The 26,360-nt window shown below is 48.3% G+C and overlaps 1 protein-coding gene across 2 annotated transcripts in view; it reads right to left on the minus strand.

Moving 5' to 3' along the window:
• Window positions 1-1,071: 1,071 nt before the first annotated feature.
• Tbx5 (T-box transcription factor 5) overlaps window positions 1,072-26,360 on the minus strand; it is a 50,275-nt gene continuing 24,986 nt past the window's right edge. For both annotated transcript variants that reach the window (XM_085681205.2, XM_048423494.3), the window contains exons 8-9: window positions 14,096-14,322; window positions 1,072-3,348 (exon numbers count right to left, since the gene is read on the minus strand). In XM_085681205.2, coding sequence (XP_085537331.2) covers window positions 2,774-3,348; window positions 14,096-14,322 — 802 coding nt within the window. In that variant the 3' untranslated portion in view covers window positions 1,072-2,773. The remainder of the gene's footprint in view (window positions 3,349-14,095; window positions 14,323-26,360) is intronic.

A 26,360-nucleotide genomic window follows, 5' to 3' on the forward strand; every position in this document is an offset into this window, starting at 1 on the left:
AAAATACGGATGTTGGCTGGAGGTGGAAGCTGGTCCTTTGCAGATTGGCCACTTTCCCTGCCCAAACAGCTCCCCAACCCCTGCCAGTACTATTTCTCAGCCAATCTGCTGTTTGCTCCATCTGTCATGAGTGACAGATGCATAAATCTGAAATTTCTGGATTGAAAGAAAAAAAAATACTAGTCCAGTAGGGTGGTGGTGGTGCATGTACTTAATCCCAGAACTCAGGAGGCTCTCTGTAAACTACAAGCCAGCCTAGTATTTATAGAGAGAGTTCCAGGACAGTCAGAGCTACACGATAGAGAGACCCTGGCTCATACAAAACAACAACAACAATAACAATAACAGTTAACAGCAGCAACAACAACAATAACAATAATAATAATAATAATAATAATAATAATCAACACTGGTCCATAAGTTGCTTGGATGGAGAACCTCTCAATGCAGCTGACATAAAAATAGTTCAAGAAAAGACACCTCAGAAAACCCAGGCCAAGGCAGTAGCTATTGTAGGATATACTACCCACTTTGAGACCAGCATGTGTCATGGTTTGATTGTGAAACGTTACCCACTTCTATTTTGAGTATTTGCTCCTGGTTGGCTTGCCGTCTTGAGAAGCGGTTGTCCAGTCGGAAGAAGTGGGTCACTGGGGGGCTTCCTGTCCCCCATGCCCCGAAGGACCAGCTCCACAACATTCTACTCCAGTCAATGGAGCCAGACAAGCATGGAGAGAACCTTCCAGAACCCTGAACAGAAATCAACCCCTTCCTCCCTTAGCTTGTTTCTGTCAGACAGGCAGACTGGATTCCTGAAGGTCCTTGGTTCTACTGCCCAGGTAAATTCAGTTTTAAACACATCGCACCCGAAGATTCTAATCCCATGTATAGTATATTCCACTCCACCCTGCTTGGGAGCCTTGGGTCTGAAATACCCCTGAAGATCAGCAGGACAGAACGGTGGCAGGCAAAAGTCAGCCGCAAGCCTCCTTGCTCCCTCTGCCCAACAGCCATTCCCTTATTCAGTCCGCAGAAAACAGAGAAAAAAAAAAAAAAAAGGGTGTCCACGTCTTATGTATTCTCTTAAGCACATGGTATTTATTAGGCATTAATGGGCACACAAATGTAAGAAACGGTTACTTGATTTTCACCCAACCCCCCTTAGAGACACAAAAAGACAAAAATCGCATAGGACACTCACGTGCAAAGACACTCACTCACTGATTTCCGCATCCTCAACCACACAGATTACCCTGTTCTGTTTATTAGGGTCAGTTAAAAAAAAAAAAAAGAAAGAAAGAAAAAGAAGAAAAGAAAGAAAAATGAAGAAAAGAAAGAAAAGACACAAAACCTTAAAAAAAAAAACCAAGAAAGGAAAACACATTCAAAAGCAAGAGAGAGAGAGGAAAAAACACAAACGCAGTTTTGAGTACCAATAAAATTAAAAGGTCTTGGTCAGCCCCCAGGCTGGGTTTCCTGTTACTACTTAATTAGAATTCCTATTTATAAATAAATAGTACCAGTAAAATATTACATCTGAGAAACCCTACAATAATGTAGTACTTACACACTTTTTTTAACACTGTTTTTCAACTTTTGATGCGTGTGGTTTGTGTCCCAGGTGATTGGTGCTGGGGCAATTTCTTGCAGGCGGAGGCACCAGTAATATGGCTTCCTCTCCTTCAGCACTTGGAGCCGGTTAGCTGTGCATCCTGTTCGCCACAGGGGCGATTTGAGCCAGCCTGGTGCTGACTTCCTGGTTGTCATCTTTGCTTTGCTTTTTAACCATGAAGCATACTTATTCTTGCTTTTTTTTTCCTCCCCTACGTCTTGGAAACGGGGAGCTTGTCCCCCTGATCTGAATCCCAACTCTGTTCCCCTCTGTCACCAGGGCTCTTTCAGTTTGTCGAAGCAAGATTTCCAGCCGAGAAGTCATAGGCCCCGTTCTAGCCACAGACGGAGAGACCTGGAGCTGGGGGTAAAGACGCTGAAAAAGGCGAGACGGCAGATGAAGTCCAACGTCCTGACTCCATCCGCTCAGTAGAAGGCAACTGTGAATGCCATGAAGCTGGGGAGGTCAAGTCAAAACCGAAAGGGAAAAGAAAAAAAAATAAAGCAAAACCCAATCCAAAAGCTAGCAGGTACCTCTGGGACCTTCGTAGACTTCTCACGTGACGGAGGTAGGTATTTTCATTAGAGGACGGTGTTTGAATGAATGTACATCTTAGCTCATTTATTGGAGGGAAGCCCCAAAAGGAATTGTTTTGAGACATATTTGTCTCTGCTCTCCCTCCATTAAGGGACTGGGTCCCAGTAAGAAAATTCAAAGAAAAAAATATATTATTATTTATTATATAACAAAGTCAACATTAACACCAAGACACAGAATGTCTCTCACTGTGCGCCGGGGTCAAACACTCAATGAGGCAGTGTGTTCTAGAACCCAAAAGAAACAATCGGGGAACGCGGCTGGGGCTGGGGCGCTGCAGGTGCACCTGGATGGAGGTTGTGGGGGTGGGACTAGTCTCTCTTCCTGTTTTGTAGGTTTTGAAGCAAAAAACCGACAGAGCCACAGTTTCGGAATGGTGACTTCACTGATCAGATCAGTGGCCGTGGGAGCCTCGGGTACAGAGGTGACAAGGGGTCACATGAGTTTCTCATCTGTGGGGTTCTCATTGCTACTGTCCCTCATCTCTCTCTCTCTCTCTTTTCCTCTCCTCTCTCTCTCTTGCCCCTCTCTCTCTCTCTCTCTCTCTCTGGCAAAAGTCTGCCTTTAACTATTGTCACTCCACTCTGGCACCATGCCAACGCCGTGTACCGAGTGATACTGGTGTGGGGACAGGGTCCTGGGCACGCCGTGAGAGTAGAGGAACTCGGGGGGCTGCAGGCCCCCTGGAGACTGAAGGCCAGTCTGAGGCCCGCATTGCCTGACCACAGGCTGATGCGCCACTGACGTCTGGTGCTGGAACATTCCCTCGCCAAGCTGAGGAGACCCATGGTTGGCCATGCCAGCTAGCCGAGGGACCAGGGGCCCCGAAGTAAAATGAGCGGAGAAGTGCTGATAAGGTAGGCGGTCCATGGGCTGCACCGTGGTGACCGTGCAGCTGCTGTAGGACGGCATGCTGGGCCATGTGTTACAGCTGATGTCCTCCAAGCTGGGCACGGGCTCGCTAGGTGGTGCGGAGCTGGCATACATGCAGGCCTGCCGCTGGGCTGACTCAGTCCTGTAAGAGGCACTCAGGCCCTGCTGCTGGGGGTAGCCAGGGCGGTAGAAGGCATCCTCCTCACTGGGGGATGTCTCCATGTACGGCTTCTTATAGGGGTGCTCAGTGCTGGAGCATTCTTCATCTGCAAAGACAGGAAAGAAATTAGCCACCCCACACCACAGCAGAGACCAGAGATAGCCACTGGGCCGACACTAGGGGCTGTTGACTCCAGCCTCCATTCTGACCAAAAAAAAAAAAAGTGGAGCATCGTAGCCATGGGGTTGGGGCTATGACTTTTAAGCCAAAATCTTGACCTTGAACTAAGTTGATATTTTCATCTACAAAATGTAAAGAAGTCCTCTATAGCACTTCCTACAGAGAGGAACATTGAGAATTAAATGAGAAAATGTGTCCACAAAGCAATTAATCCAGAGCCTGGTACACAGAAAAGTGCCACAAAGCATATCATCATCATCATCACCATCATTACCATCATCACCATCATCACCACCATCATCACCATCATCACCATTATCACCATCATTACCATCATCACCATCATTACCATCATCATCACCATCATCATCACCATCATCACCATCATCACCATCACCATCATCACCATCATCACCATCATCATCATCACCATCATCACCATCACCATCATCACCATCATCACCATCATCACCATCGTCATCATCACCATCATCACCACTGCCATCATCATCATCATCACCATCATTACCATCATCATCACCATCATCACCATCATTACCATCGTCACCACCATCATCACCACTGCCATCATCATCATCACCATCATCACCATCATCACCATCATTACCATCATCATCATCATCACCATCATTACCATCATCACCATCATCACCATCATCATCATCATCACCATCATCGCCAGCCTTATTATTAATGATAACATTAGTAGCTTGGACATTATCTCATCCGTCCTCTATCATCCCAAACTCGGTATACGTGCAGAGACAATAGAAACAACTGTAGTACCAGAAACAACAAGAACAAATACACGCGATGCTGACAATGCCCTGCTGTGTTCTAACCCCTTCCCACAAGGTGACCCACTCAATCCTCACAGCAACCTTATGAGGTGGGCTAGTAGTCCTGTTTTATATGTGAGAGAAAAGGAACACAGAGGGTGAGAAGCTTGCCCAAGGCCTTACATGGTGCCTGATAATGGTGGCTCTGGGACTAGTGATCCAGCTGTGTCACTGTAAAGTGTCTGCTCATCAACACCACAGTGCATGAAGGAAACAATAAGCATCCCATGCAATGGATAGGTAGATGGGCGATGGATTGACAGGTGGGTCAATGGGTGAGTGAATGGTGGATAGATGCATGGGTAAATAGATGATGGGTGGATAGATGGTGGGTGGGTGGATGGATGGATGGGTGGATGAATGGATGGATGGATGGGTGGATGGATGAATGGGTGGGTGGGTGGGTGGGTGGGGAATGGATGGATGGATGGATGTGTGGGTGGGTGGATGATGGATGGATGGGTGGGTGGGTGGATGGATGGATGGGTGAATGATAGATGAATGAGTGGGTGGATAGATGATGGGTGGATGGCGGATGGATAGATGGATGGGTGGGTGGATGATGGATGGATGGATGGATGAATGGATGGATGGGTGGGTGATGGATGGGTGGATGGGTGGGTGGATAGATGGATGGATGTGTGGGTGGGTGGATGGTGGATGGATAGATGGATAGATGGATGGATGGATGGATGAATGGATGGGTGGGTGATGGATGGATGGATGGGTGGGTGGGTGGATGGATGAATGTAATTTTGAACAAATTGCCTTTACTAGTTGTTGAATCAATATCAATCCCTGTGTCTCTGTCTTATGAACTGGATCGTGGCCCTCTTCTGTGCACTACTTAGTCTCGGAAAGGTAATGGAGAGAACTTCATCTCCAGCAGAGTCTCCAATAGGCACTGTGGGATTGTTGGCCCTCTTGGAAGCTAGCCAATGTGTTCGCGTGGGTCATTTCCTAGAAGAATTCCCAGAAAGAAAATGTTTGGAAAATTGTATGCACACACAGTTTTAGACACACGCAGTTTTTCAGAAGGCCAAAAACTTTCTAAGACCCAGTCTCCAGGCTAAGAGCTTTCAACACATTTGGGCAAGAATCGTTCAATTCTTCTCTTAGTGTGCTGCCAGGGGGATGGGGTAGGGGAAGTGGAAAGGGGGAGTCCACCCTTCAACAACCATCTCATCACTTCTGATGCAGGTTAGTGATGCAGACCTCACTTGATGATAAGAATAAATTGAGGAGAGAAAAGAGGAATGGATTTAGTCAAAACATATCACTTGTATGCATTCCAAAACTCAACAGAAGAAGAAGAAGAAGAAGAGGAGGAGGAGGAGGAGGAGGAGGAGGAGGAGGAGGAGGAGGAGGAGGAGGAGGAAGAAAGATTCATGTCGGAAGTCCCCTGATAATTTAAAGAGCATCTCTCATAGCCAGGACAACATGGTACATTATTCTCATGGAAGACCTGGTCTCTAGCTGCTGCCAGCTGCTCCCTACAGGGAGGCCATACCTGAAGGTATCTGCCACGCTGTCACTTCAAACACACCCATTCCCTGGGGCAGATCTGACCCTCCTGATTGGAGATTATCATTTCTCATCTCCTGATCTCTTTCGGATCAACATATGCTGACAAATGACATATGAAACTGGGAATGCAGCCCAGTGACAGAGTTCTTGCTCCAGATTTGATCATGTGGTGTGTGTGTGTGTGTAAGAAATGAGAAGAGGAGAAAGAGAAGGGTGAGGAGTCAAAGGGTCTGTGTCAAGAAAGAAAACTCCAACAGCCGCCTTCTGGGAGTCAGAACCATTAACTATCACAGTTAACATGTGCACTGTGGTTGAGTTTAGCTTATCTGAACATTTGTTTCCTTCTATGTGTTTTGATACAAGGCCTCACTCTGTAGCCCAAGCTGGCCTAGAACTTGCAATCCTCCTGCCTCAGCTCCCTGAGTGCTAATCCTCTCTGGGTTTCTCACTTGTAAATGGGGACAGGAGTCCCAGAGCCCTGGGGGCCTGGTCAGCACCCAGCAGACTATGGCGATCCCACATAGGTGGTATGTAGTCACTGTGGATACTGAGTCCCTAGAAGATGTAAAGAGATAGTCGTTGTGGGTCACACAGAGGGGGCAGGGTGGCCTTCAACCCATGTTCTTCAGGGTCAGACACCAGGGGTGCAGCCCACCTTTTGGAGTCGGAAGTGTTTTTGTGATATGGGCTAACTTAACCTTGGTCTCCTCTGTCTGATTTAGATGAGACTGTACTTCAGGCTCCCGGTAGATTGTGTCTTTTGGGGTTTGTCATGAAGATATAGGCTTGTGTGTATGCTGTAGGCTTGTCTGGGGTGGGCTCAATCAGTGGCAACTGTTTTGTTACTGAAAGGAGGGAGAGAGGGAGGAAGGGAAGGAAAGAAGGAGAAGGGGGAGGGGAAAGGAGGACAAAGGGAGAGGAAGGATGGGGAGGGGAGGACACCATGGCTGTCTTTGAGAAGTACAATTGTCTCGGTCATACATCTTTCCTGCATGGTTAGCAGTCATGAAGTTAGATGTCAGACTAAACGCCATGAGGAATAAACTACTGACGACCCACCCACGAAGTGACTCTTCTCTGTCTTACAAAGTCCCTCAACGTGTCTGTCTTCGTTCCCACTCCTCATAGCGGGAAATGAACCTCAGAGAAGTGACAGGGACAGAAATCAAAGCGGGTGGGCGCTGACATCCTGTGCCTACGACGCCCTGTCTCCGTGCTCTCCAGCCTTCCAATGGTCGATGCCATTCATCTGGCAACCCAGCGGGTATTTCCTGAACTCTGCCGAGTGCCAGGCAGTGTACCAGGTGTTTTGGCTGGAGCTATGACCCAGGCAGACATATGTCCCTCCAACTGGGAACAGTTAACTATCTGCTAACTATCTTGTCAGAGCAAGGACTGGGATATAAAGCTTTGAGTAAGCATCTTTTTGCCGGCAAAGCCCTTGGGTCGGTTTATTAAACAGCCCCTCCAACGGATAGGTAAGTGTAGATGTGGCTTCAGCCACACAGCACCACAAGTCACTGTGTTCCCCAGGTGATGCCAGCAGGCAGCTTAGAAGCCTCCCTGCACAGTGTGGCTTGTGCTGGCCTCACGGCATTGTACGTTTATTTTTAGCTAGACATTTTGCAACACATCTGGGAACCATAGGGTGCCCAAACATTGGTACCAAAAAAAAAATTCAAAACATCCCCCCCCCAGGAAACTCTTGCAGTCACTGCTGCAGGTGTTCTGTGTACACAATGCCAACCACGCAGATGTTTGAAGACATCCAGATGTTTTGCAGTGTTTACTTAAAAAAAAAAAAAACTTTCAACTAACTAGGGCTTTTGGACTCTTGACATTGCCACCCTTGGCTCATTTTCATGCCTGCCACCTCCTCTCTAGATTCCTTCCTCCCAGTCTTCCTTCAGCCCACCAGACCTTAGACCCAAAGATCTCACTGTTGGCGGCTGGGCTCATGGCCTTGGATTTTTTATTATTATTATTAACTAGGGCGTTCCCCTTTTCAATAACAGAAAGTACAGCTGCAGGGTACCCTTGGCAGGAGAAAAAGAAAGGCAAAAAGGAACCATTTTTAAGTTTTTGATCCCTTCCAGATTCATTACAAGTTTAAAAGGGGGTGGGACCAGGAGGAAGAATAATAAGTAAAAGGTCGGAACACAGTTTGGAAAATCGTAAAATTATACATTCCAGTCTTTAAGGCCCAGAAAGATCTGGTACAGAAGGCTCGGGAAAACTCCCAAGCTGGGTTCCTGCTGAACACTGGACCTGAGGTTCTCAAGTCTTCCCGGGCGTCATCACACTGGAAAGGAATTCTACCACAGGGTGCAGGCTTCAGGCACGGTCAAAGCACTGCATGCAGTCGCTGTGTGTCCAGGGGGAAGACCTGGTTTCATTCTTTTTGCTGTCTGGGTCCAGGTCAGCTTCCCTGGCGGTGGTAAGGGCCGTAACCAGAGGTCAAGTGTTCTAATGGGACTAGCCAAGGACCTGAGGATTCTGCTCTGAGCGCACGTGTGCAGCAAGAATGCACACGGACACTTGCAAGCCTGTGACTCCCGCTAATTCTTCGGAGTAACAGGGAAGTTCTTCCTGAATCTGACCGCCCAATCACAGTGTAGTACTGCAGGAAGCCCTGCTCTTTTAGTATTTTCTAGAAGCAATTTTTTGTTTGTTTGTTTGTTTGGGGTTGTTGTTTTAATTGGGGATAAAATGGTTTTAGTGATGAGCCCAGAATCCTGACTTTAAGGCAGAGTCCTGGCTCCAAAGCTTATGCTTCAAGTAGCCATGGATGGAAACCTGAACCACTCTAAGTTCAGTCCCTGACCGTACATGGGGGCAATCCCCAAACTCCTCCTTAGGTTTAATTAAAGAAATATCAAGTGTGGCCTCCTGTCTATCTGCCTTACACAGCAGTAAGCTCAGTACTTTAAGTACGAAATCTCTTACTTCAAATCTTATCCGTCTGCATAACCCACGTCTCCTCCCTTTCTCTAATTTTCTCTCTTAGCATACTAGGCAGATGGCTCTCTGAAGGTCATCCAATACTCAGAGGAATTTGGGTGGATTCCAGAGCTGGAAGCTTCCCAGGGCCACTTTTCAAGTCACTGATCCCATTGAGCAAATATGGTCACAGTTCCCAAGTGGGTCATATCCCTTGCTGGCTGAGTTAACGCAAGGAAATATTGTGGCGTCTTCACAGACAGAGACCTTGGAACCCAGCATATGAACTCTCGGCTGAGGGTTCTGCAGGGAGTCAGAAGATGGCTTCATTCAGACCTTCTGAATCACAAAAAAGTGAGACCCTGGACTTTCTGCTGTTAATGTAACTCAATAGGGTCAGCCAACACCTTACACGGATGGATGGATGGATGGATGGATGGATGGATGGATGGATGGATGGGTAGATGGGTGGGTGGGTGAATGGATGGGTGGGTGGATGGATGGATGGATGGATGGGTAGATGGGTGGGTGGGTGAATGGATGTATGGGTGGGTGGATGGATGGATGGATGGATGGATGGATGGATGGATGGATGGATGGGTAGATGGGTGGGTGGGTGAATGGATGTATGGGTGGGTGGGTGGATGGATGGATGGATGGATGGATGAGTAGATGGGTAGGTAGACTGATAGGTAAATGGATGTGTAGATAGATAAACAGATGGAGAAGTTGATGGATGTATAGATAAATGGGTGAATGGATGAATAGATGGGTAGTTGGGGTGGATAGATGAATGAATAGGTTGGTGAGTGGTTAATAGATGGGTGGATGGATGAATGGATGGAGAAATGAATGAATGGATGATAGATTTTAAATATATATGACCCAAACTCTCAGTACTTGAGTTAAAATAGAGACCTTGGAATGGCATGGGTAGATTCCAAGTGAAAACAAAAACACCTCGACTCGGAACCCAAGCAACCACCATGAGTTTACCCACTGGCTTCATGCCTGTCTCTCCCACAAGAATACATGTTTCATGAGAGCAGATCTCTCTCCAGTTTGCTCTCTGTTTACAGGGCCCAGTGTATACTACATTCTCAATAAGGATGCCTTTGATGACTTCTCCCCAGTTCTGCCATTCATCACTCATCATCGGTCATATTACCTTAGAATTTGATTTTGGTGCACAGGACAGAGGAAGGAGGACTGGGCATTTCTCCAGCTCAGGCTGCCCAGAACAAACCACTTAAGGGAAAACACTGAAGCTCTAAAAAACTTTTTAAAACACACAACATCAGGTTGGCATGATGGCTCGGCCCTTAACGCACCTGCTGAAAAGCCCGGCAACCTGAATTCGATCCCTGAGCCCCACAGGAGGTAAGGCTGGAATCAACTTCTGCAAGCTGTCCTCTGAACTCTACACACTCACCATGGCAAATGTGCACCCACGCACATTGACACACATGTGCATGCACACAAAACAAATAAATACATGTAAAATCCTTACAACCCTCATAGCATGGGAAACAAGTAGGCCCTCCTCATCTCACCTGTGGACTTCCCTTTGATAGCCAGTGCTGTGAATGTCTTTGCTACCTCTTAATTTGGGTCAGTTTGCTTGCTAATGAGAGGATGGTGAGAGTCAGGGTACACAGGAGAGAAAGACAGACAAGTGCTCTCTCCGATCTTCAGATCCTGGGTTTGATGGAGAGGCATTGATAAAAAGACCTTCCCAGCTTTTATGACTCCATCCATTGAGAAAGATAGGCTGGAGACAGCCGAGTCCAAACACAAGGATAGGCCCCTGGCTTGTGGGGCCCTTTGACATTGCATGGGCCTGGCTCCTGGGCTGGCTGGAAGGCGGACAGACAATGAGGGGAAGTCAGATAGCAGGGCCAGGCTGGGGCCAGGGGGGAAACCACCCACAGAGTTATCTCTCCTAGGGAGATCCAAACTGGAAGGAAGCCTCCCTGATTCGTTTATCACCTCACACCGTGGGGACCGATGATGATGATGATGAATTGCCTTCTGACCCCATTGGCTTCCCTGTCACCCAAAGCTCCCTTTGGGGGTTGGGAGTGTAGAAGGTGGCAAGGAAGGCAGAAGTTTTGGGGAAGACCAGAGGCTTTCTGTGGAGTAGAGACTGCACTCCCTAGTACCCCAAGTCCACTGGCTTCACTGGGGATGCTGGGCCAGGTCTCTTACCGACTAAGAGACTTTGGGAAAATTTCTCCATCTCCCCGAGCTTTAGTGTCTAATCTGAAGGGACAGAGGGGAGACACATTTTCACATTCTTATCTCTAGCCAGTCCCAAGTCCTGGTTCCACTCACTTCTCCAGCTCTGAGCCACCATGGCAGGCCTCGCAACCTACAGTCGCCTCTCAACAGGTGTCTGGTGTCATTCCTGTCCCCTCCTGTCACAGCCAAGTGACACTGCCAAACACAATATCTACCCAGGAAGGACAGTTGCAGGCTGCTGACCCCCTGACGGCCCCCCACGGCTGTTCAGATAGCACTTGAGTCTGTAACAGAAATGGCTTAGGAGGCACCCAGTTGGCCCTGCCTCTCTCCAGTCTTTCGCCCTTTGCTCTAGGCACCCACGCTCTAACCCTTCTCCAGAAAGGGCGGACACCCACCCCCACTTACCCTTCTCCTAACTGCCTTCCACTCTCCCTGATCCCACGCCCCGTCCATTTTTCCAACTTGATATCCATTAGCAATCTGCAGCTGTATGTGTGGCTTTCATGTTTGCAGTACACGTGGGGACCCTTGCATATGAAGAGCAGGGGAAGCCGCTGCTTCAGGTGCTCAGCCATGCCGGTAGTGGGCCCAGGCACTTCCCATGTATTCTCTCGTCTCATACCCTCCTCCACCTAACTAGTAGGACTCACTGTTAGAGGTACTTCAAGTCCAGAAAAGTGAAGCGATTTGCTCAGGGTCACCCAGCTGCAAGTGGACAGCAGTTGCAACCCTTTCTGCAACAGCTGCTTCAGCCCCGCTATGCTGATTCTAAGTGCGTCGAAGCCAAGAGGTCAACTCTGGCATTTTGCAGCCTTCCCAGCACCACATCAGTGCGGAAGGCGTGGCTAAAGGCTCTGCTGTGAGTATTGACCCCAAACGGGCTTTGATTCTTCTCAATCTTCTTCCTAGCCTCTCTTCTCTTTTGGTCTGGCATTAATTTAATCGACAGAGCTCCCTAATGCGAACCTGCTGAGTTCTCCATCGCTATGTATGACCAAGTCTCCACAGCAGTCTCCCTCAGGAGATGACATTTGGAGAGTGTGCTTGGTGGGAACACCCACAAGAGTGTGGTGCTAAGAGGCACAGGGTGTCGAGTGTGCAAACCAGACTTAGCTTCCAATTCCACCTTTGTGAGCCACTGGCCAGCCAGGTGCAGTGGGGTCTGCCTGCAATCTCACTACTTGGGGAGCCGATACAGACAACTTGGAGTTCAGAGCCAACCTGGGCTATGCAGTGAGTCTGAGGCCAACCTGGGCTACACAGTGAGTTTCAGATCAGCCCGAGCTATATACGAAGTTTGACCCTGTCTTAGAAGAAAAAAACCCACCAGCCCTTTTCTGTGCCTCAGTTTACCACCTTTAAGGAGAGGTGTCCCCGTACCTACATTGGGAGAAGACTTACTCAGAGACCGAGACAAGCGAGGACCCTTTTAGCCATCACACCAGACAGGATGTTTGAACAGGAACTCCTCCTTGGACACTCTTTCCCTCTCTGCAAGCTGAGGGAACAGACGAGCTTGCCGCATCTGGTATCCAGCCCACCCGGGGGTGGATGTGTGGGGAGCTAGGCTGGGGGCTGTTGGGGTGACATTGTTCAGGCCTCAGAAATTCAAGGAGTTTGAACGGTTTGGGGTCCATCTGGAAGTCAGGCATCAGCCCCAGGCAAGGACCCACGCCAGCACATCTATTCCTTCCAAATGCAAGGATGGGGCAGCCTGGGCTAGTCCCCTCAGAACATGTTTTCTTCCTCCGGGAAGCCCAGCTCCTGAGAATTCTATTACAACTTCTACAGGACTAGCTTTGCTGGCGGGGCCTGAGGACAGCGGCTTAACTAAAGGTCCAGAAGCAGGTCACTGGCCTCCTGTTGGCGCCGAACAGGCACTGGTGGAGTGAGCGGCAACAGGCCAGACTATGACTCAGGTGTTTTAGAGCAAAACATTTGCCATCAACTGAGCTCATCCCAGACAAGCACACAATATATACACACGCCTACTATACCTTCACACCAAACCCCAAAAGACACATAACACCAAGGGCTTCCTTTAAATCAGAGGAGACCAAGGTTAAATTAGCCCCTATCACAAAAACACTTCCGACTCCAAAAGGTGGGCTGCACCCCTGGTGTCTGACCCTGAAGAACATGGGTTGAAGGCCACCCTGTCCCCTCTGTGTGACTCACAGTGACTGTCTCTTTACATCTTCCAGGGACTCAGTATCCACAGTGACTACATACCACCTATGTGGGATCGCCATAGTCTGCTGGGTGCTGACCAGGCCCCCAAGGCTCTGGGACTCCTGTCCCCATTTACAAGTGAGAAACCCAGAGAGGATTAGCACTCAGGGAGCTGAGGCAGGAGGATTGCAAGTTCTAGGCCAGCCTGGGCTACAGAGTGAGGCTTTGTATCAAAATACATAGAAGGAAACAAATGTTCAGATAAGCTAAACTCAACCACAGTGCACATGTTAACTATGGTGGTTAATGGTTCTGGCTCCCAGAAGGGGCTGAAGGAGTTTCCTTTCTTCATACGAACTCCTTGGCTCAGACAGCTTAGGGAAAAGTCATCGATTTATCATTTGATAAGGGAACTATGGCATGGATGTAAAGTGAAGGTGCCAAGAAGTCAGTCGTGACTCTGCATATGTGTGTGGGAGAGGGGTGTAAAGGAGAGAGAGGGGGTGTGTATGAGAGAGGGAAGGTGTGCGTGTGTGTGCTGTTTGTATGGTATGTGTTATGTGTGTGCAATGTGTATGATGTGTGTGTCTTTGCATTAGTTTGTATGTATGTGTGTATATATTATGTATGTATGTGTGTATTTCTGTGCATGTGTATGTGTGTGTGTGTGCACATGCTATACATACACACACATGCATACTTTATAAAGCAGATCTAGACATTTTCCATCTTCCTCAAGGGGAGGCTGAACTGAGAGACATCCTAAATGAACCTCTTAACTTGTTTCCTGCGTGGTTTGAATCTCCTATCCCTTCTATGTTTCTGTGCTACTTACTGAAAAAAATGATAATACTAGATGAATGCCCTGTGCATTCCACCCTGGGGAGGAGAGCGGTAAGGGAGGGGCCCTGGCAGGCCTGCCACACTCACCTTTCCTCTTGGTGCAGTGGTAAATTTGACTGTGCTCCTGCGCCAGTGGGTACGGGTTGGGTGGGGGCAGAAGGTCCTGGGAAGGGCCGGAGACACCATTCTCGCACTGGTACTGGGACCCTAAATTGGATGAGGTGGAGAGAGCTCGGCTCTCACTGCTGAAGGGACTGTGGTTGGAGGCCACTTTGTGCCTCACTGTGCTCCTGGGAACCACGGGGTACTCTTTACTGGAAGGGAAGAAGACAGAAAGTTAGGTCCATAGGTGCTCTGCTGCTGAGCCTCCTAGCTGAGCCACGTGCCAACGAATCCACTAGAAATGTCAACAGTGAAAACCAAGGGGCCTTTGATGATCAAGATGGCCCAGTGACACTTCTGGCATCCCATACCGCGAATACATATGTTCAGACACTCACTGCTCACATCTCGTGCGCTTAGCAAGTAGGTCTGAAAACAGCCAGGGGGATGCCTAAGAACCCGCCCCAGCATCGGGCATCGGAACTGCTTCAGCTCATCCACATGTCTTTGAATTGTCCAATTCAAAAGATGGATGGCTGCCCAGACATTTAGGTTTAACGTCTGAATACTCTTTTAAAGGGTACGCCTTTGCTCAAGTAGAGCAGAGAACCCCGGACAGTCAGGTGCAGCCTTAGGTCTTTCTACTGTGCTCAGATTCCCGGTTGTGACCTTGAATTTGTTTTAAGTCGCTGTCTTTGTCGCACTGCTGTACCTAACTGCTCCACGTCTTGCTTTCCCCATCTGTAAGTTGGGGTTAATAAGCATCCCTAGTTCACAGTCAGGAAAGATGGCTCAGTGGGTAGAGAACTTGCTGCCCAAGTTTAGAGGCCTGAGTTCAATCCCTGGAAGTCACGTAAAGGTGGAAGGAGAGAACCAACTCCACAAAGTTGTGCTCTGACACACTATGGCACATGCATGCCCCAAAGACATATCACACGTACATACGCATGGGAACACACACACTAATAATAATGATTAAAAGAAATCCTCAGGGGCTGGAGAGATGGCTCAGTAGTTAAGTCTGGTTACCAGCCCCTATAGCAGGCAGCTCACAACCACCTGCAACTCCAGCTCCAGGAGAGCCAACGCCCTCTTGTGGAGTTCGTAGGTACCTGCGCTTGTGTGCACATAATCTCCCTCCCACACACATATATGCATTATTAAAATTTTTAATATACATTCAAGAGGTTACGAGTGAAAATGCCCCACTTAAAAAATTCCCAGGCTAAAGGGTTGCCGAGCAAAGGAACGAGGAGGACGCAGCCAGTGCCATTCACTGTGGCTAATGTTTTAATTAGAGAGAAGAGGCACAGGGGAGGGTGAGAGATGGGAAGATAAAGAAGATGGAATTCACAGAACAAGATGAGGCCAAACCAAATCCAGGTCCTTGCATCACACACACACCCTGCTGAGCCTCGGCGTCCACCCTGAGGCTTCTTGCTCAGCAGCCTCCCAGGCTCTCAGGATCTGGTCCCTCCCAAGCTGAGAAGGTAGGGGTGGTAGAGTGCTTGCTTGGTGTGCACAAAGCCCCACATTTGATCCCCAACACCAAATAAACCGGGCAGAGTGGATTGCATCTATGATCCCGGCACTTGCAGGGTAGAGGCTGGAGGATCCGGAGTCCGAAATAACAATAACAATGATAATAATATGATAACCGTTTCAGCACGATTAGTCTCCTTTCTAAAGCCTGTGATTTATGAAGCTAATCACAGTATTCTAAGAAATTTATGGGCTTCAACACTCAGCCAGAGACCCCTGGCACTAGGAACATATTCTGATACAAAACACATATGGATCAGGAAATCCCAAGCGTCAGGACTTTTTTTTTGTCATAACCTGGAATCAAATATTTCTTTAGGCGTTTTTGAAAGTAATTTTTGATCCAAATCGGTTTAGTCTCACTATGGAACAATCAAACACACGTGTGAAAGTAAGTGTTTAGGGTACCAACTCAGCTCCTTCCATGCAGCTAAAACAAAGACTTACTTGTGGAAATTAAAGCATGCATTTGGGTGGGACTGGAGGTACAGTGCTCACCTAGCATGCATGAAGTCTTGGTTCAATCCCCAGCACCACAGTACATCCATCCATCATACATGCACATATCACACATCCGTCATACATGCATCATAATACATATATCATGCATGCAGCATATCTGGATCATACATACATCACACATACATGCACCATACATACATATACACATCATAATATATTGTACATGCATGCATCGTACACACAAATCATATATGTGTGTGTGCTGCATACATACGTACATTACATACATTGCTGGAGATGTGGCTTGGTGGTAGAGTACATGCCTAGTAAGCTGGGTTTCAATTTTCAGCACCAAAATTTGTTAATTAGCTAACTGATAACAGACTAAGAATGTAGCTCAGTGGTATTCACATGGGATGTATCAGACTCTGAGTTTTAATAACTGAACTGCAATAAATTAGAAATGAAATAAAGTACAAGGCGTACACTATACAATCTCAGTAGCAAGTCCCATATACATTAAAAATTCCTGAGAACGCCACAAGCATGAGTCCATGGCACCCTCTTCATGAGTTGTGATGGTGTGATGATTGCTGTGCCCATTTTACAGATCAGGAAGCTGAAGCACAGAGAGATGAGACAACTTGCCCACAGACTCAGTGCTTGTTAAAAGACACAATCAGAATTCTAGCCCAGCCATTACCTAAATACCTCTTTCAATGTCTATACAGAGGCCTGGGATCAAGGTCCCCTTCTATACACCAGGGATATAGACGTCTCTGCCCCTGTCTATGTCTGTTATGAGGAAACACATCACGGTGGCCAGGCAAGGGACACGAAGAGCCTGCCAAGTTTCCATGACACTACACACCCACCAGGCATGACACCCAAGAGTCTCTTGGCTATGCTTCTCCCGGGGGCCTGTGCCATCTCGGATCCCAGCTGGGATGCTCCACACGGCCACCAGTCAGCCAGGAAGCTAAGCAGAATGGCATTAGCTCGAGAGCCCTGGCTTTGTGGTTCAAACCATGTAATGGAAAAACAAGAATAAAAGAAAAAGCAAAATAATAAAACACTACCAAAGCCATCAATTCTCACCGGTAATTCTGCCTGGGTCTGCTGAGGTCAAGCGCTGGGCTGTCAGCGCTCCAGAAGGAAGGGAGAAACCGTTTTGGGGGTTTTATATGTTTAACGGGGATGGTTATTTTTTTTTAATTAAAGAAAATAAGCCTCCAAAAATATTGGCTGAGGGAATTTACAAGGGATCGTACCAGTGTGCTCCGTGGAATTCTCCCATCCAGCCTTGCCAAACTGCAGAATTACTCACCCCGAGAAAGGCCAAACCCTGTTTTATAAACACTTCCAGAAGTGGAAAAGTGATATTATCCTCAACCACCACGTGTCCCTCACAGCCTGCTTCCCTTAAGGAGCCTCCGACATCATCCCCAGCGTCTATCAAGAACATCTCGTTTAGTGCCTGAGGTGCTGCGTTCCGAGGCCATCTGACTGTGCCAGGCTGTGGGTAGGGGAAGGCAGCGTGCCTCCTCCAGCCAGTGAGGGGAGAGAGATACAGGGAAGGAAATGTCTGGAGTAAACCACAGCAGGGTGGGTCCCTATGGGGCTCTTCAGTGGACCCACCGAAGGATCCGTCAGTACAGAGGAACCGTTAGCGTCTCTCTGGTGGGATCAACATGGTGCCTGAGACGGGAAGGTACAAGCTGTTTTCATCTGAAGCTTAAGGACACCCGTGAAGAAGCTAGAGCATCCCAGTAGGGTAAATGTTGAAAAGGGGTATGTGTGTGTAAGGCAACCAGTGAGGGCAGGTTTTCACCATAATCACCACCATCACCATCACCAGTATCACCATCACCACCATCATCACCATCATCTTCACCACCGCTAACATCACCATTGCCACCGTCACTACCGTGATTGGTACTGTTTCACGAATGCTCACCCATATTCCAGCCACTGTACAGATTGTCTTCAGTGTCTTCCCTCATTGCGTGCAAATACTTAAGAGCTACCATACAGATAGGAAAATTCAAGTTCAGAGAGCTTAAAAAAGAGCCAACAAGCGGATTCGTTCAAAGCCCGTTCTGCTCCTAAACTCTTGAGGACAAACTTGGTTGTGGTGACAGGGAGGATCTGCCGGTACAAACAGACTGTTGAGGACAGATTTGGGAACCATCTACACAGAGCAGGGTTGAGGTCATCGGGCAAGTCCCACTGTTCCTGATGCCATGCTGACCCTGTCAACCTCCGGCAATCCCACCAACGGGCTCTGTTCAGAGACACCAGACCCACGCCAGATCTCGGATCCCTCGGCTCTCCCTGGGTGCCAGAACCCACAGAGCAGACCCTCCCTGACTCAGGCTCCCTGACGTCCTGTTCCCTGCGAGCGAGCATGGAGTGAATGACGCCATTGTCACTGGGTCTGGGTTGTAAAACATTACAAGGGAAGATTGAAGTCGAGGGCCAATCTGCACCATCAGCTTGCCGCCAGCTAATGAACCCGTTTTCCACTGCACCCGCGCGGATTGAATCGGCCTTTTCACGAGAGCAGGTGGCGAGGAGCTGATGTGGAGGGGGCTTTTGTTCAGTTTTGTTTTCTCTCGGAGATGCTTACCCAATTTCTGGCAGCATTTTTAAACAGCCAAAGTGGGGTGAGGGCCGTAAAAGTCCTGTTCTTGTGGGGCACATTCCTTTACGGGCTCCCTACTTTCATCTGAGACCCAAATTAAAATGGGCCAGGCAAATACAGCCCCTAGGGAGTTTTCCTGGTGCGCGCCTTCTAATCTACTTGGGGGAGTTATTATGACCGGACATATGTGGGCACCATGGGAAACCAGGAGGGTGCACCTCAGGTGGCACATGCCCCAGGCAACATATAGATCAGCACAGATAACGGATAAATTTGGTTCTCGGCTCATGGCAGAAAGGCAGAGAGAACCATCACGCTGTGGAGAATAGGCACAAATACTTCACGCAAATTTCCCACTAGGGTTGTGTGGTTTGAGAGGGACCAAGACTCTCAAGGACTCCTCCCCATGCTAGAGACAACTTTAGAGACAACCTTGCTTTGCAGCTATGGGGGTCACGTGGTTATACACCTCTAGAGAGAGTAACGGTGAGAATTGGCCCCTGGTTCTGATGCTGGCCTGGCTGGGTGGATGTCCCATACTTAAGCACAGAGAAAGAGAGGAGGGAGGGGGAGGAAGGGAGAGAGAGAGAACACCCAGGCTGGCCTCAAACTCAATACATAGCCGAGGATGGCCTTCAACTTTTGTTTTGTTTTATTTTTTTAATATGTATGGGTGATTTGTGTGAATGTGTGTCTGTGTACCATGTGTGTGCCTGGTCTCCATGGAGACCAGCAAAGGGCACTGGGTCCCCAGGAACTGGAGTTATATATAGTTTTAAGTCACTATGTGGGTTCTGAGAATTAAATTCAGGTCCTCTGAAAGAGCAACAAGTGCTCTTAACCACTGAGTCATCTCTCCAGACCCATTTTTTAAATTTATATTTTAGAAATTAGGTCTATATGTGCATGAGAGTTCTGCTTGCATGTGTGTCTGTGCACCACATGTGTTCCTGGTGCCCAGGGAGTTCAGAAGAGGGCACCGAGTCCCCTGGAATTGGAGTTATAGACGGTTACAAGTCGATATGTAGGTGCTGAGAATTGAACCTAGGACCTCTGGAAGAGCAGCCAGTACTCTTGGCTGCTGAGCCATCTCTCCAGCCCTGACCTTCATCCTCCTTCCTCTGTTTCTGAGCGCTGAGATGCTAGGCATGCCCACCAGGCTTGGTTAATGTAGTAACATAGTGCTGGGGATGGAACCCAGGCTTTATGAATGCTAAGCAAATACTCTACCAGCTGAGATTTTTTTTATAGGGTCAGGATAGCTAGAGGATCTCATTATGCAGTCAAACTGGCTCCCAACTCCCGATCCTCCTGTCTCAGCCTTCTGAATGCTAGGAGGGCAGGAATAACTCCATCCCGCACAGCACATTCTGAAGCAGAGCTTGGCACCTAGCAGGGGCTCTGAATGAGCTCTGGACCACCTCCCCATCCCAAAAATCAGGTACTTTGGGTTTGCCAATTTTCTAGAGAGAGGTGTGCATTTGCACCCAGCTCCCTGAAAGGGGTCTGACATCCCAAAGGCGGTCTTAGCAAGTGCTCCTGACAGCTCTGAAGCCATGGAGCAAACTGGGCCCATCTCTCTTTGTCCCTTTGTCTCATTTCTTCTATTTACAGGAAGGGGAAGCCAAGGCCCGCCCTGCAGGACATCTGGGAGTCACAAGGAGGAAGCACCATGGAAGGCACAGCAGTGGGCTTGAATGGGGCAGAGCCCTACAGAGCTCTCAGGCTGTCCACCAGACACTCTTCCCTCATTCCTGGAACACTGCACAATGCAGAACCAACAGTTCAGTCTCAAAAACTGACAAGTTTGCCAGCTGGAGAGATGACTCAGTGGGTAACCAACTTGCTCTAAAAGCCTGAAGTCCAGAATTCAAATTCCCAGCATTCACATAGTGCTGAGCAGGACTGGAATCCCATCTGTAATCCCAGTGCGAGGGAGGCAGAAGCAGGGGATCCCAGGAGCAAACTGGGTGTCTAGACCAGCTGAATTAACGAGCTCTGAGTTCAAGTGAAGGACCTTATGTCAATCTAGGAAGACATCTAACATTAACCTTGAGGCCACACACACATGCATACACACACATACATACACACTCATACACACACATATGCACACACATACACAATGCATATACATACATACACACACATACATATGTACACACACAAACATACATATGTGCACATGCACACACATATACATACATATGCACACATACATACACACATTTATATGCTAATAAATAAGGGGAAAAGGGGGATTGTTCTGGAATGTTCTAGATTTTGACAGGGGCTTAGATTTTACAATTATGTGCATTTATCAAGAACCAGAAGGTAAACTTACAATTCATACATTTCACTCTAGAAATCTCACAGAAAAGGAAGAACTGTGAACAAAAACTGAATCTTAATTAATGATGCACACGCTGAAGGGTTTGGGGTGAAATGGCTCATTCCGGTGACTTAGCTTAAATTTCATCTGTTATAGTGAGAAGGAGAGGTGGAGAAGTGGCGTGGGCACACTGGAGAGACCAACGGTTAGATGGGCAGATGGTTATGTAGGTACACCGGAAAGATGGCCTGGAAGAATGGACAGGCAGCTAGGTGAGCACATATGTGACAAAGAAGACACATGAACGGGAAGGCGTGGGAAGCTTTTGTCCCATCCCGGAGCCACAGACTGCCAGAGAGATGTAGGGAACTCTTTTCTAGCAAGTTTGCTTATAAGCCTGATAAATACTGCTGCAATACAGATGAGGGAAAGAGATAGATGGTGGTGATGATGGTGACGATGATGATGATGATGGTGATGGTGTGGGAGTCTGGGAGTGTAGCTGAGTGGTGAGGCACGTGCTTAGCAAGATCAAAGCACTGAGAGGGACCACCAGCATCCCCAAAATAATTAACTAAATATAAAGTATAAATTGTGTAAAGGACCTAGGCAGAGGTTTCTCCAACAAGGCACAGGAATGGAGGAAAGGGTCAACTCCACCACTCTCAGCGAAACGGAAACGCAAGGCGGTCGGTCTCCCCGGGAGCTGTCACCTCACACCTGTTAGGATGGCTGCTATGGAAACGACATGAGATAGCAGGTGTGAGCGAGAAGGTGGGGAAAAGGGAACCCTCTCCACTGCTGGTGGGGGTACGGTCTGGCACAGTCTTCACGGGAAGCATTACAGAGTTCCTTCTAAAGCTAAAAATAGAAGTACTGTATGATCCAGCAGTCCCTCGCTGGGTCTGCATCCAGAAAGGATAGAATTGGTGACCGGATTTTCATGCCCATCACTGTCCTGGTCACCAGAGCCAAGAAAATGAAACAACCTATGCCTGCGGCTGAACCAATAAAGGGAATGAGGAGTGTGTAAAGCAGAGTGTGGGTCAACCTCCAGGAAAGAAGAACTCCACTCTAGGAGACACCATGAATGAACCTGGAGGGTGTTGTGCTAAGAGAGAGAAGCCAGACACAGGAAGATAGAATGTGGGGCTTCACTCACTCTACTCCTAGGTAGAGTCCTAAAATGGGCCAACTTCTGGCAGGAGAGAGTAGAGTGGTGGCTGCCATGGGCTGAAGGAAGAGGCATGGAGTTAGGCTGGCCAAGGAATAGAGAGCTCCAGGCATGCATGAGGAACAAGATCTAGAAAGACACTGAGTAGCCAGCATGGCATAGGGTGAGGGTGCTGCACAGGGTGGGTGGTAATTTGCAAAGGGGTAAGAACTGGGTGTTCCTAGGAGGGAAGGGGGACAAGACAAGAGGGAAGTGGGGGAGGGAGGAGGAGAAAGGATGGCTGAACTTTCCACTTACAACCTCAACCTCCCTCTTGTTTGAGATAAACATGGTCCTCCCACCCCCACCCCGTGGAGCAGGGGCAGAATCCACAATTACAGGAGAGTCAGGAGTCTGGACCGCTGGCACAAAGAAGTCTCAGGTCACTTCTCGGTCACCGTGCATTGGGTTGGTCTTCAGCCACAAGCAAGAGAGAGCAAGAGCGCTAAGCCTCCCATAAGAAAGCCAGACATGTATGTGGTCAGGGGCTGAAATTTGATTTACAAACAGAAAGGACAGAGGCAGGAACAGAAGAACTGTAACTTTGGAAGAGCCCCAGCCCCACAAGTCCCATGAAATCTTTCCCTATGTATATAGTGTATTCCGGGTCTTTCTTGAGAGAGAGAGAGAGAGAGAGAGAGAGAGAGAGAGAGAGAGAGAGAGAGAGAGAAGGAGGGGGGATTCTCTATGTAGCTCTGGCTGTCCTGAAACTTGCTACAAGATCAGGGTGGCTTTAAACTCAGAGATCTGCCTACCTCTGCTTCCCAAGACAAAGGCGTGCACCACTAACAGCTGCTTGCATTTGACTTTAAGAAGGGGAAAAGACAACGTGGAAAGAGTGATACAAACAAGGCCAAGCAGAGGTGGAGGACAATGAATGATCGTGTACAATGTAGCCAGGCTGAGTTCCTCCAAGACTGTCATGTAGTGGGATGGGGGTGGGTGTTTCCGACCTGGCTACTGTGTCCTGAGATCTAAACTCCCCCACGCTGTCTGCTGAGGACAGTTCAAAATCTAGACACATCTACCTTAGGGACCACTTCCTATCAAAAGAACAAAGAAACAGGGATAGCATCACTCCTCTCTGTGGGCATCACAGACACGAAGTGTGCTGACCCACAAAATTAGCTGATTCCAGGGAACACAAGCTGCATATCCTGAACCCCCAAATCCAAATGCTCCAAGGCCTGAAGCCTTCTGAGCACTGGCAAGACCATCTCAGACTGGGAAACTGCACACTTGCTGCAATCCAATGATTGATCACGTATTTGGCTTGTGCAAAAGCCATGGAGTCTGTCCCCAGAAAACAAACAAGAACAAAATATAAGTAATCCAAAGAACTGACAAGTAGTGTAAAAAAAGAATACTCCTGGAAACAACCTAAATGCCCCTTGACTGAAGGAAAATGTGGTACATTTACACAGTGGAGTACTACACAGCAGAAAAATACAATGATATCTTGAATTTGGCAGGCAAATGGATGGAGCTAGAAAACATCATTTTGAGTGAGGTAACCCAGACCCAGAAAGACAATTATCACATGTAATCACTCATAAGTGGTTTTTAAACATAAACCAAAGAAAACCAGCCCACAAATTATAATCCCAGAGAACCTAGACAACAACGAGGACACTAAGAGAGACTTACATAGATCTAATCTACATGGGAAGTAAAAAAAGACAAGATCTCCTGAGTAAATTGGGAGCATGGGGACCTTGGAAGAGGGCTGAAGGGGAGAGGAGAGGCAGGGAGGAGAACAGAGAAAAATGTAGAGCTCAATAAAAATCAATAAAATTTAAAAACATAAATAAATACAAAAATACTGCATAGTAATCCCTTCAGGCTTCACGTGCAAGGCACCAAGACACAAATGAATCTTCATATGTGCAGTTGAAATCGTTCATGTACGTGCAATGATCCAAAATTCACAGGACTCCCAACTCTGAAAGGTCTCTGAGCTCAAACGTTTTGGGTGAGGGACACTCAGTCTGGAGTACCTGTAGCAGAATGGCCACTAGAGTTCAAGGTTATTCTGTAAGGAGCACCCAGGGGCCTCTGCAGCTGCCTTGAGTTCAATGCCCATTCCCTATTCTGTAGAAGGGGGCTCCCCTCCACTCCTTGCTCATAAAGAGGGCTCTGTATCTCAGTCACCTGTGTGATCGTGACAGGTCCGCCTGCCCTGTGACCTCTCCAAAATATGCACTGTCACCCAGCATGGCCAACAAGCAACATGGGACGTCCCTGTGGCTGTGTCTTTCTGTGCCTGCCAGGCAGTTTAAACCTCAGGGTCACTCCATCTAGGCCAATGAAGGACACGAAGAATCTCCTCCTATAGACAGAGCCCGTGTTGGAGAAGCCATGTGTGGCGCTCCAGTGCACTGGCAGCATGGAATGCAGACCATGAGGGTACCGCCTGAGAGCCTACCTTTCCTTCCGTAAGTCACAGGCCTCGGCTGCCAGCTCCACCTAGATCCAGAAATCACAAGCAGTGTGTGGCCTGGTCAGCGTCTGCTGCAAGTGTGGATCATAGACGGGTTTCACTGAACTCTACGACACGGAACGCTACGGTCCTTCAACGGCCCCGAGGTCCTCTGTGGAAGAACTGAGGTCGCCCCACACCTTTTTCTCCTTTATGCAGGCTAGGAACTTGGGGTGACCCTGTGTTCCACTTTATCTGGCTCAGATAGTCACACACAAAGAATGGACAGAGTAAGCTCGGGACAGGACCTCCCAGCCAGTCTAGGACAGTTTGGGATTCGTCTATTTGACATCAAGAGTTATCCTGTAGGTAAGTCTCTCCCAAAGGCTCATGGATCGAAGACTTGAGAGGGAGCTGTAGCTGGAGAGATGGCTCAGCAGCTAAGAGCACTAGCTGCCCTTCCCGAGGACCCAGGTTCCATTCCCAGCACCCCGCAAGGCAGCTCACAGCCATCTGTAACTCCAATTCCAATGCCCTTTTCTGGCTTCTGGGTGCATAATACCTAAGTGGTGCACAGATATGCAAATAATCAGACACATAAAATAAAATATAACAGGTGAGTCTTCACAGGGAGGGATCTTGGAAGACTCCCCCTGCACGCACCCCCTTTCGCACTTGCTACAAGGTGAGTCTCTGGATCTGCCGCTCTCTTCTGCCCTGGGCTTCTGCCTTGCCACACAACCATGCGCCCACCCACTATGCATGGGAATGTCTGAAACTGCGACCAAATTAAGTTTTTCTCTTACTAAGGCGATTATCTCGGGGATTTGTGGCAATACTGAAAGGCTGAGTTAGAGCATTTCATTACCTCATGGGCCCTGATCGTCTGCAATCAAGAGTCCCTGTCACAGGTGAGGGGCCGTTCAGTGAGCTGGGGAGGCACAGGAGTACTCAGGGCTTCTCCAGGCCTGGTGCCTGTGGTCTCCACTTGAGCCCTGATTCCTCTGTGTGTTGGCTCATTTCTGCATATCCCAGTGCCTGGCATCCAACAAGCCCTTAACAAATGTTTACGATGAATAAACCAACAGACCAGAACGTCTCCACGAGGACTGTCTGGACCTCAGTTTCCCCTTTGCAGTGTGGTGGGCAGTGCAGGGACTAGATGCCACCCTCTGCTGTCTCTAGTATCTCAATACTCAGGTTCCAGAGGCAGCTCTCACAGGGTCACCCTGTCCCTGCTTCTCTCTGAGAACTTTGGAATCTGTACTCCAAACGTACACACTTAACCCTTATCCTTCCCGGAGCTACTGTCTGCCCTCCACTTCAATTCCCAGGTGTCTTCAAGCTGCCTAGATACTTCATAGACACTGAAGCCAAGTTCAAGGCAGGGACATTAGTGCAGAGCAGGGTGTAGGGTTGTCTCTGGCCACAGAGGAGTCCCAGTCCTCCCTACTGGCTGAGCTGGTGTACACGCAGGTACACGATTTCTGCTGTCTTTGTGTTATCTCGACAGCATCATCTATTCAACAATCACCTATTCTGGACGCCAACCCCACTACAAGTGTCAGTCATTTCCTTCACTCAGTTGGGAGCTGTCCTGCCTCCTTCCTTCCTTCCTTCCTTCCGTCCGTCCTTCCT

The sequence above is a fragment of the Myodes glareolus genome, chromosome 2 (assembly GCF_982192425.1).
Source record: "Myodes glareolus chromosome 2, mMyoGla1.1, whole genome shotgun sequence".
In the NCBI taxonomy this organism is placed as follows: Eukaryota; Metazoa; Chordata; class Mammalia; order Rodentia; family Cricetidae; genus Myodes; species Myodes glareolus.